Source organism: Mustelus asterias, chromosome 16, assembly GCF_964213995.1.
Source record: "Mustelus asterias chromosome 16, sMusAst1.hap1.1, whole genome shotgun sequence".
NCBI lineage: Eukaryota > Metazoa > Chordata > Chondrichthyes > Carcharhiniformes > Triakidae > Mustelus > Mustelus asterias.
The window spans coordinates 34,366,276-34,378,289 of NC_135816.1; the positions used below are offsets into that span (position 1 = coordinate 34,366,276).

The 12,014-nt window shown below is 43.1% G+C and overlaps 1 protein-coding gene across 1 annotated transcript in view; it reads left to right on the plus strand.

The window, feature by feature from the left end:
* The first annotated feature begins 5,029 nt into the window (after positions 1-5,029).
* Positions 5,030-12,014, plus strand: part of tgfbi (transforming growth factor, beta-induced) — a 64,563-nt gene continuing 57,578 nt past the window's right edge. Inside the window, exons 1-2 of the mRNA XM_078230890.1 lie at positions 5,030-5,191; positions 5,685-5,783. Coding sequence (XP_078087016.1) covers positions 5,073-5,191; positions 5,685-5,783 — 218 coding nt within the window. The 5' untranslated portion in view covers positions 5,030-5,072. The remainder of the gene's footprint in view (positions 5,192-5,684; positions 5,784-12,014) is intronic.

Here is a 12,014-nt window from a genome sequence, read left to right on the forward strand (position 1 = left end):
AAGGAGGCCATTGGCCCATCGAGTCTGCACTGACCACAGTCCCACCCAGGCCCAATCCCCATAACCCCACTTATTTACCTTGTTAATCCCCCTGACACTACGAGCCAATTTAGCATGGCCAATCCACCTAACCTCCACATCTTTGGACTGTGGGAGGAAACCAGAGCACTCGGAGGAAACCCACGCAGACACGGGGAGAATGTGCAAACCACACAGAGAGTGATCCGAGGCCGGAATTCAACCCGGGTCCCTGGTGCTGTGAGGCAGGGACTAACCACTCTGCCACCGTGCTGCCCTCCTGTTGGGGAGATTTCTACGGAACCCTGCTGCTGGGTTTTCAGGTGGTGGGCAGGTCTTAGGTTTTACAAAATGGGCTTTCCGTTTCCCCCCTGCCTACTCCTGATCTGTCTGCAATTTTACAGGGTATTGGGTGGAGGGGGGGCGGTGGGGAGGTGGGGATGGCGCATGGAGGCCAATCCTAGGGCAGCTCTCCTACCCCAATTGAGGCCCTGAAAGTGGCCAAACTGAAGAGCTGCTTCCATCTGGTGTGAAATTTGGGAGGTGATGGGAAAGGAATAGGGCCCTCCATCAGTGCCACAATACCCCCTACCCCCGTAAGGTCTGACCCCCGGGTGCTTCCTCCTGCCTTCGCTTCTCCATCAAGATACCCAATCCTACCCCTCCCACTTCACACACTCCTTCAGGTCTCCCCCCTCCTATCCCTTCAGCGACAACCCCCTCCCCCCCTTGAACTTATCTCCATCTTGGTTCCAACACTTAGCTCCGTGGGTCTACCTGTACTCCAAACATTGGCACTAATGAGTTGTTTTGAAAAAAAAGGGAATCACAACACCAGTGAAAAGATGGACAAGATTTCGCTTTTTTAACTTTTACCATAACAAACCAAAATAATTCAAACATTAATCAAAAGGCAAAGGCTATTCCAAATGGAAAGATAACCATAAAAGAACCACAGAACTATAGAATCCCTACAGTGCAGAAGAGGCCATTTGGCCTATCGAGTCTGTACTGACTCTCTGAAAGACCATCCCATCCAGGCCCTCCTGTCTGACATTAAGCGGCAATTTAGCATGGCCGATCCATCTAACCTGACTGTGGGAGGAATCTAAAGAACACATCGGAAACCCACGTAGACACGGAGAGAATGTGCAAACTCCACACAGACAAAAATAGCTGATACAATAAAGGTACACATCACCTAGTCACAAGCACTCACATTATTTCCTGCATAAATGTGACAGTACATGATATCTCAGTTTTTGTTTCAATTTGACCTTCATCGTGTACAGTTTCTCACTTCCCAGGGAATCACTCTAGCCCTTGATTCACCTCCACCAGCAGTTGTAGTCCATCTGAAATCCCTGGTGATGGTTCGCACTGATGAATCACATAACAGCTAACACTTTCTCACTCGGGCCATTGCAATCTTGATGGCGAAGCTATCCAGGGTTCTCTTTTAACTAACCAACATACTCACCCACTTCACAGTCTGGTTCTCTGATACAAACATTCATCTTGCTCACACATTTCCTCACCCAAAGTGCCAGGAGTTGTATTTTCTTCTTGCTGCCAAACAGAAAATGAATCTATTTGTAGAGAGCTCAGCTTGCTTCCCTGACACAAATTCTGTGTTCTGAACTGTCTGCTACAAGACGGTCTGGAACCAGAAACCACTGCAATTAGCTTTCTATTTACTTTGGGCTTCAACTTTCATCCCAATAACAACTTCAAGTTACATGGGCATTTATTGGATTGTAATGATGCCTTAGCCAGGAAACCAATTACTCGTCTTTCAGAACACTCCCCAGTTTCACCTTGGTCTGAAAGTGGACATCAAACACAAAAGAAATGTCGGCTTTTCCCAAAAGACGTGGGTCATCAGACTTAGATTCGGTGTAGCTCGAATTTTAAAGTGACAGTCAAAGAATTGCAGGGAAAGGGCAGAGGACTGGGACTAGCTGAGGTGTTCTTGCAGAGAGTTCGTTCAGATGTGACAGGCTGAATGGTCTCCTTCGGTGCTCTGACCATTCCGTGAGCACAAAAATTGATTTACTGTCCTGTTCCTACTGCAAACTGGCTGACGGTCAATTGGACTTCAGCCTGAAAACGTCAGAGAGAAACAGAATGTCTTTACAAATTGTGGTTCCCTGATATCATTGAAATGCTATTTTAACTGGGTTGGATGGAATACTGCCCAGTGTCAAATTGCTTTGTGAAGCCTTATGATTGTCCTTCAGAAACTGACTGTCTGGAGTTGCTACAAGGATTTAAAGGGGAACTTCTCTGAATGAATGTAGAGTTGATTGTGGTGTCGTGTTTATGGGACTTCCACAGCATTGGTAAACTGTCACATGGAGTTTTTTTCTCTCTCATTTTTACCTTTAATTATCTTTACAAAGCACTCTTTTCTTCTCATAAGTGGCTGTATTGCTTATGTACTGTGGTCTGAGGGACAGTTGGGAGAGGAGAGCGTTAGCTCCAGGAAGCAGAATGAACAGCAGCTGAACATCTGCGTATTATTCTATCTCAAGGCATCACAGCCAATTCAATGGGCTAAATCTTGCTTGAAAAATAATAGTGTTTTAATGATGTATGCCTTTATTAATGCATAAACCAGCCAGCAAATTCAGGGGATTAAAGATATGCCGACCTTGCAAATCTCCAAAACTCCATTAACATCGCTCCACCATTTGCTTTGCATAAACAGCACATTGCCCTTAGTCGTCCCATCAAGAACATGCTGGATTTGCTCATTAATTGCTCATTAAACTCATTGGAGAAAGTTAGAGTAATTAAGAGTGGTAAGTACCATTTTAATGAAGCGACAATTGTTAATGCAATGCCAGTCAACTTCTCTGGCCATGAAAGGAAACAATTTGAGTAATTAGAAAATAAAAAGATCAAATTTTACTTTTTAAAATTTATATTCTTACCATTCTTTCTGTTGTTTTTATGACTACCTATCCAATCTTTCTTTTCTTCTCTTTGTTTCTTTTTCTATATTTGACTCAAATTCACACTGTTTCTCCATTTTTCTCAATCCTCAAACCTCATTGGTTGAGGAGTTACAGTCTTAATTCTAACATTCACTAAGATACTAGATGCCCTTTTGGCCCCACAGTATGTTATAAACGCACACTTCCAACAAAAATATTTTGAACTAAAGGGTGTGGAATAAAATCTATGTAAAGCACATGCCATGAAATGTCTTGCTCCAAAAGGATTTGGAGTCATGGCACTATGGCAAAACATTTACTGACCTGACTTGCACAAAGCAGCTTGGTCAGAACGTCAGGAGGAAAAAAGCTATAATTTGGGAATGCATCAGTGGCTGTGTTGTTTCAGCCAAACAGTGTGTTACTAATGCTAATGCCTTTATTAATGTTCCCCGCCTGGAGGCCCAACCTGGTCTTCAGTTGGGTCGGGAGCCAGCCACTGATGATGGTCAGAGGAGCAGATAACATCACAGCCGGAACTCTACCACCTCACCCGCCATGGAATCGGCGGGGTCCGACAATGGAAATCCCCATTGACCTCGGGTGGGAATTTCCAGTCTTGCCCGAGCGAGGCCGTAAACTCACGCCCCATGTCTAGAAATTGGGGTTCAGTGGGCTGGGGGTGCCAGTAACCAGAGTGGGATATATCAATTGTGGTGGGGGGTTTGGTGGTCAGAGGTTCAGATTGTGGGGGCTGCCAATTCTTAGAGGGAAGGTGTACAGAAAATCCTGTGAATTCTAAAGTGTTTTAAAGTATTGTAAATAAACCTGTTGTAGATTTGGCACTAGTGTCATCTAAAGTAAATAGCAAACCAGTGAATAAGGACTAGTGAGGGGTGGAGCCAGTTGGAAGTAAGGAGAGCAGACTTAGAGGTGTAGGGAGGGAGAGAAGGGTCTGCTGGTATGAGGAAATTGGAGGCCTTAGAAGGAATGTGGTTGGTGAGGACCCCTGACTCAGAGACTCCTCAGGAAGGGGCCTGGATCTGGGAGGCACGTGTGACTGCACTTTGCTCCTGAATCTGCCATTTGTCTGAAGGAATCTGCTAGGTTCTCCTGGCTGACAGTAATTAAAGTTCAAAAGTGGAATGACAATGAGGTTTGCAACCTCTTGTATTTAGAGTTCCTGCCTCCCTCCTTGAATCCGATTGGCCATCTTCTATCCTCATTTAAAGCCAGAAATAGACAGGTCGGAGGCAGATTTGGATCAGGGAACAGATTCCTGACACTTTAACAACCCACTTGACACATATCCCCTCGCTTTTCTCAGTTAATCATTCAGCTCAATGTCTATACACATGTCTACTTCCATTAGGGAACTTATAATGATCCAATGCAGGAACTCTAGTTGATCATTCCCTCCCCGACCTTGGGCAGCAATGCCAATTCTCATGCCTTTCAAGCTCTCTAGTTGAGATCAGCTAATGCAGCAAAAGACCAAAGCTCAAATCTGTTCTTTCTCATTTTTAACGGCTCAATTGTTCACCACATAAACTTGCTGAACCAACAGGGGATCCTAACATAAATCTTGAGTTTGTTCAAACATACCTGTGAAAAATATTGACAGAACTCTTGCTCTCAGCTACAAGCTTCCTTTGTTCATTGAATTGAGTGGCAGAACATGTTCAAGGTGCTGAAAGATCTACTCCTATTCTTACACTCCTATAACCTTTTTGCCTCTTTTTATCTTTAAGCTCCGATGTTACCTCTTAATTTCCTTGTGTAGCACTATCACCTTTGAAACTTCTGTTTCATTTGTTTTAATCTCAAAAGCTTAGAAGTTATGTAACATTCTGCCAAAAAAAAGCAAACAGGAAGAGAGAGAGAGAGAGAGAGGTTTCTTTAATGTTTCAATGACAAAGCTCTGGGTTACTCTCCAAGTCTGTGGGGTCCTGACCTGCCCACTCGTTACATCAGTTAGGATTTTGCATGTTAACTGTTCCTCCCCGCCCCCTTTAGCTTGGGGTCCTATAAATTACAGCTCTGTTAAAGGCAGCCTCTTACCTCAGGAGACTGCTTGGGTTTTGCAGACGAAAGAAGCTGAGGTCTTTAGTCAGCATGAAGTATTTTGTTCTATTCGTTTTTCCTTTGCTTTTAGTTTGCATAACGTTGACTAGTGCTTTTTTACCCTACAAACAAGTATTACAGCACAGCAGGATCAGAGGCAGACAACATGGGTAAGCAACTTTTAAAGAAAGTTTAACAAAAGTTCTGTTGGAAAGTACTGTGCATCTCACCTTTAATTCAACTTAAAGTAAATGCGACCAAAGGTGTACCGATAGATGCAGGCACACAAAAGTGCATGTGAAAAAGCCAATTAACTTGATTTTAAAACATTTTCGTGCAAGAATCAAGAAGGCTGAATTTTTACATTCAAATTAAAATATATTGTAAAGGCAGGAGTGTAAGAGTGTTCCTGTCAACTAAGAATAAAGAGAACCCCACATGATTACTGAAACAGTGTTTGGGCAATGTTGTGTTGCTTTATATATAGTTTTCAAAAAGAGTAAAACTGAATTTGATGTGACAGTTTTTAATTTAGTCTTGATTTGAAACAATGGTTCCATTGTCGAGCTGGGCAGTAGATGGATTATGCTGTGGCTGCTTCCTGGAAAGCACTTGGTCACCGTTCTTTGCTATAAAAAGAAAAATGTGTGTGTTCTTCCTCAGCCCCAATGTATGTGCTATGCAACAAGTAACGGGATCCAACAAGAAGTACTTCACCAACTGCAAACAGTGGTACCATCGGAAAATCTGTGGCAAACCGACGTAAGTATCACACAATTTAAATTCAATCCTAAATATCAGCATAAAATTTAGAATGTTTAGCAAAATTGTAGATTTTCAGTTTGTAATCACAAGTGGGTGGTGGAATTGGCCTGAATAAAGTTCAAATTACTTGGATTTTTCTGTCAAAGTATTTTCTCTGCGAATTTGTAAATAACCAAGTTTTTCATGCAAAAGAAGTATTTAAAAGTGAAATATTTGGCCGAAGTTGTGCCAATGTATGATGAAAGAATATACGCTGATAATTTATTTTCACAGGTTAAAATGAACAATATCAAGTTTTATCTGGCTTTCCCAGGGCTTAATTTTGAAATTGTAAGTCAAAACTGTATAAATTGCAAAGGATGGTTTGGTGGTGGACTTTGTGTTTTGTATAATGGGGCCTGATTTCCTCAGACAGGTAATAATAAAGGTTCCATTTCTGTGCTGTCTGGATAAAGTCAGCACGTTGGCCATAAAAGCGCAATAAGTGGCAGAATGGAACTTCTGTGGAGGAAATGATTATCAGCTGTAAACGATTTTGAATGAATTATCTTAGCACCTAAAAGGGTAGTCTATTTGGCACAAGCACAGGGAGCTGTGGTAAATGCCCTCCAGCGTGAAATGTTGACAAATCTTCTTTTGTTGCTCAAGCTGTAAGTTTTTGAGTTAAGTCTGGCTCCAGACACCACACAGGCGCGTGGTGCCACTCACATCAGCAGGCCACTGGGGAAGGAAACCGACGACAGAGATCTGATTTCGTGGAATATTTAAGCTTAAATTGGATCAATATGATCCAGACGTTCCAAGGAAGCTTTGTGGCTTTGCTCTGCAAGATTTGCATGATGGAAGGGCAGATGTTTCTGGTTCTTCAGCATGTTTTACAACTTCTCCTCATCACACAAACTGTGAATCAGCTTGTTGCTAATTCTCCACAGAAATCTTTTTGAAATAAACGTCATACCCATGTGGCAGCATCATAATTGAAGACATTGGCCATAAAACTGCCAATTTATAATTGAAATGATATAAAGAGACAAAAATGTTTTATGGTGCTGACACATGCAGATCAATAAATTACCTCATGTAGTAATGAGCAGAGTATATGCTGAGGAGACACCTGACAAGGTTTCATCCAGTTGTGGAATAATCAAAACATATCAGTCATGGATCATGAGGACAATTTATTGCTGGGATTATTAGGGGTGGCATGGCGGCAAAGTGGTTAGCACTGCCACCTCACAGCGGCAGGGACCCAGGTTCGATTCCCGGTTTGGGCCATTGTCTGTGTGGAGTTTGCACGTTCTCCCTGTGTCTGCGTGGGTTTCCTCCGGGTGCTCCGGTTTCCTCCCACATTCTGAAAGACGTGCTGGTTAGGTGCATTGACCCGAACAGGTGCCGGACTGTGGCGACTAGGGGAATTTCACAGTAACTTCATTGCAGTGTTAATGTAAGCCTTACTTGTGACTAATAAATAAACTTTAACTTTAAAAATCATATCCATATTGACTCATATATTTTACCTTACATTGATAGGCACTTGAATCAATTATTCCATACAGGAAATTAAACGTACATGTAGATCTATTATAAATTTTATTTAAAAAGTTGAAGAAAGGTCAGAGGATTTGTTTTCATGCAGTCATTTTGGGCTCTGGAATAGTTAGATAATAACTCTATCATCCAATCAATTTTATATTTCAACTGTCGACATAATCGACACTGTGACTGGGATTTGCATCTATGGGCGTGATTCTCCCATTCCCCCTGTGCTAATTTCCTAGTGCAGCGGACCAGGAGAATTGCATGGGGGGAAATTTGTGGGAATCCCGTGAGCATTAGCACCCCGCTAGCGTCTCCCAGCGCCTGATTTCCGGTGTGGTCTGCTCTGCACCAGAAATTGGCGGGGCTAGCATTTTAGATGATATTTTACAGATAATTTTAATGCTAGTAGCTGGCCCGGCCTGACTTCTCTGGGCCCGCTAGCCTCTCCCATCCCGCCAGAATGTTTCTCAGTGGGGTTTAGAGTAGTATCCCACTTTGGGGAACTAGTGGCACGACTCCTCTGGCGTGAAGAGGGGGCAATCGGGGGCCCCCAAAGTGTCGGGCGGCAGGGGATGCCCCTGGGCATGGGCACCCTGGCAGTGCCAGCCTGTGCCCCCTAGCACTGCCCAAAGTGCAAAATGCCCATTCCCAGAGGGCACCTTGAAGGGGACGGGGCTATTGGGGGAGCGACCTATTGTGGGATGGGGCTTGGGGGAGATCGATGGATGTGGGGGTCCTGCTGCTACTCTGCACTGGGAACAATGGGGGTGGGGGGAGGCCAGTCATTGGGGGGGGGCGGTGCAGTGGGTGGGTCTGCCGGGGGTGATTGGCATTGCGGGGAGGGGTGGCAGGGGATGGAGATTGGGGGTAGTGCTGGGAATGGTCGGGGGGCCGTAATTGGGCCATGGGGAGGTTGGGGGGGCAGTACTGTGGGGGTCTGTGGTTTCAGCCCCCTGAAATCTAATGATGTCCAGGCTGGTGGCCTCTGCATTGCACAGTGTGGTAGATTTTAGCGTGAACTCCACTGAAAAAAATTAACGTGAATTACTCCAGCTTTTCTGCAGAGTCGACACTTAGGCTCTGATTTTAATTGTATGGCTGCCAGAGGCTCGTAAGATCACGCCCGTATCCAATGGGCAATGCCGTTCTGCGAGCCTCACCCGCCCCGATTTCGGGGGCAGCCGTGCCGGTAAAATCAGGGCCTTCGAATTTTTTGGGGAGAATTCTGCCCTGTAACTTTCTTCCCGAGAGTTACACTTCCAGGAAGAAGGAAAAGCCTGTAAAATTAAAAATCAGTTGAATAATAAATCAAAGCTATTACATCAGACAAATACTTCAGTAAAGTTAAACAAGTGGGTTTATCATATGAAGAAGTACTTCAGAAATATCAAGAACTCCAACCATTGTAAACTTCAAAAACCGTAAGGAATTAACAATATAATCAGTGTGTATGACTGTACTGTGGCTCTGAGACACAGACATGCACAGTGATGTTTCCATTTGGTTCATTTCCCCCCCCCCCCCATTTATACTAATTGCCTTTTTTAATGACTACCGGTGAGTATTTTTTTTCTAAAATGAATAGCAGAGAATACCTTTCATGATTCCAGATTTAAACTGGTCAATTACTAAATTCCACTTACTAGACTCCACTAAATTCCAATTTTGTTACTCTTGTTGGCAGTTTGATACCGTAGCTTTGGAGGAGATTTTCAATTCACTTTTCATGTTAAAAATGGGATGACTAGCAATTGAGAAAAAAAATAAAAATAATTGTCGACCAAAGACCTGCATGGCATCGTGTTCAGGTAGACCTTGAAATGGATCATTTGTGCTTCTGCCTGAAACATGCAGGAATCATATTAAAATACTTTGGCTTGAAGAGCCCCAATACCATTTTTGTGTGCCAATGTTCAGTACAAACAACTTACAATCTTCATTTGCTGGCATCAGGCATTGGTTTAACCAGTGCTGCTCGAAGGGACCATTCAAGGTGGCACAGTGGTTAGCACTGCGGCCTCACAGCGCCAGGGACCTGGGTTCGATTCTGACCTCCGGTGACTGTCTGCGTGGAGTTTGCATGTTCTCCCCATGTCTGTATGGGTTTCCTCCGGGTGCTCAGGTTTCCTCCCACAGCCCAAAGATGTGCGGGAGAGGTGAATTGGTCATGCTAAATTATCCCTTCGTGTCCAGGAGACTAGCAGCATAAATAACATGGGGTTATGGGGATGGAACCTGGGTGGGATTGTTGGAAGTGCAGGCTTGATGGGCCGAATGGCCTCCTTCTGCACTGTAAGGATTCTATGATTCTTAGAAAATAGTTTCAAAAGATTTTACAGGATTTCATTGGAGGGGCAGGGGCAGGTGAAGCATGAAGTTATTACTTGTTTCCTTGCTCTGTTCTACCTCCTGTCTCTTGTGTTGAATAACGGAAATCAGTGTTAACTTAATGCTGATGGCCTTAAAATAGAACTAGCAGCCCACTTCTTATGATGCAGCGGCTGTCACCATTTATAATCGGGATTTTCCATAGGTGTCTGAACTGCCATCTGTTTCAGGCGATGGGCTTGGAGAACTGCCTTACTATGCCATTTGTCATCCTATGATATAGGTAGGGCTCTGACTGCAATTTAAGGGACAAATGGGTGAAGTATGTGCTGTACACTGTCCATCCATGTGATTTGATTTGATTTATTATTGTCACATGTATTAACATACAGCAAAAAGTATTGTTTCTTGCGTGCTATACAGACAAAACATACCATTCATAGAGAAGGAAACTAGAGAGTGCAGGATGTCGTGTTATAGTCATAGCTGGGGTGTAGAGAAAGATCAACTTAATGCAAGGTAAGTCCATTCAAAAGTCTGCCAGTGGCAGGGAAGAAGCTGTTCTTGAATCAGTTGTTACGTGACCTCAGACTTTTGTATCTTTTTCTGACGGAAGAAGGTGGAAGAGAGAATGTCCAGGGTCCTTAATTAGGTTGGCTGCTTTGCCGAGGCAGTGGGAAGTGTAGACAGAGTCAATGGATGGGAGGCTGGTTTTTGTGAAGGATGTGCCGAGATCTTTAGCCATCTAATCAGTTGTCCTTAAAGGAATGTTCCTCCTGGTTCCACTAAAAATGTCAGAGGTCATTGCAGCTCATGCTCAGTATTCCACGCCCGCCCCTCACCCACCCATTCTGGCACTTTGCCTTCACCTCAAAACCTACCTGTAGTCAAGTGTAATGTATGAAACAGCCAACATTATACTGGCCACCAGCTGACATTCCTCAGTGATTTGCCTGTTGAGAAGGTGCAGTTTGCCTGTAGAATGGAAATCTGGTCTGAACTGCAAAATAGCTTGGGTTTGGGTGTCATATTGATGGGAACAATAATTAAAATCTCTTTATCTCTCTCTTTCTCAATGCCTCCCAGGTTTATAATCTCTTCAGCTCTTTCATCTTTTTAAATATCCTTCACTGATGTTCTTTTGTTTTTCTTGGCTCTTAAAATTCCTCCTCCCTTTGAAGTAATGATTTGACTGGATAATTGCATGCAGGCATCTATACACAGTGTCCATTCTCTATGTGTAATCTGTGAGAATTAGTAGATGGTTAGAACATAGGGGCCAACATTGCCAAGACTAGTCCCTGCGTACACCCACTGTACACATTCGGATTTGCCATAGATATTTCTCAGATTAATGGCATCAGCTACTTTTATGTGAGTTGACTCTCATTGTCTTCTGTCTATTGTATAGTAGTATAACCCAGTAATCGTAATATTATCTGAACAACACATTTGTGTCTGTTGAACAGCGAAGTTTCTGTGATAAGTGCAAACAGATTGATGATTTTTGTTGCTGTACAGAACTGTCTCAGTAAATATTGCTGCCAAAAAGGTGCCTCTGTCTCAGAAAATTATGAAAGTCTGTCTGGTGCCATCATTTAGTGTGAGGCATAGTTTCATAAGATTGGAGTTAACTTTTATGTGTAATGGTAGTGTATGTTACAGTTAACCAAGAAATTCACATCAGAAACACTTGAGCAGATTGTATGGAAGGGCCTCAAACTATCTCTTTATTGTCGGGGGTAATGACCTTCCAATCACCATGAAACCATAGTTAAGCATAACTGTCTATTATCAATAGTTACTGTGACATTTGAAAAATGAAGGAATTCCAGTAAAACAGTAGACTTTGCAGTAATCGTTAATATTTTACTCCCATAATGCAACCCAATGTATGCAAACCAGACCAACTCCTATAGTTATAAGACATGAAGAGAAGTAGAGTTTTCCCTCAGGGCCAATATTTATCCCTCAGCCAACATCTATAAACAGATAATCAGGCCATTATCTCACTGCAGCCCGTGGGACCTTGCTGTGTGCAAATTGGCTACTGCATTCCCCACATTTCACCAGATTTTAAAAAGTAGTTAATCGACTGTAAAGAACTTTGGGACATCCTGAGGTCATGAAAAGAAAGCCTTTTATTGTATTTGTATATCCTGCAAAACCATTCATCAGTGCTTAAACTGCTGGTATGGCCACAAGGCTGTTTACAGATTGATTCCTTGAGTCAGTGTTAGTGGTTGGAATTTTGTTGCTGTGTAATTACCAGCTATAGCCATATTTTACATTAATTACATGATAAATGCTGTGAGCATTTTCCCCCTTTTATTCTTTGTTTTACAGTTAATGGTTCCTCAT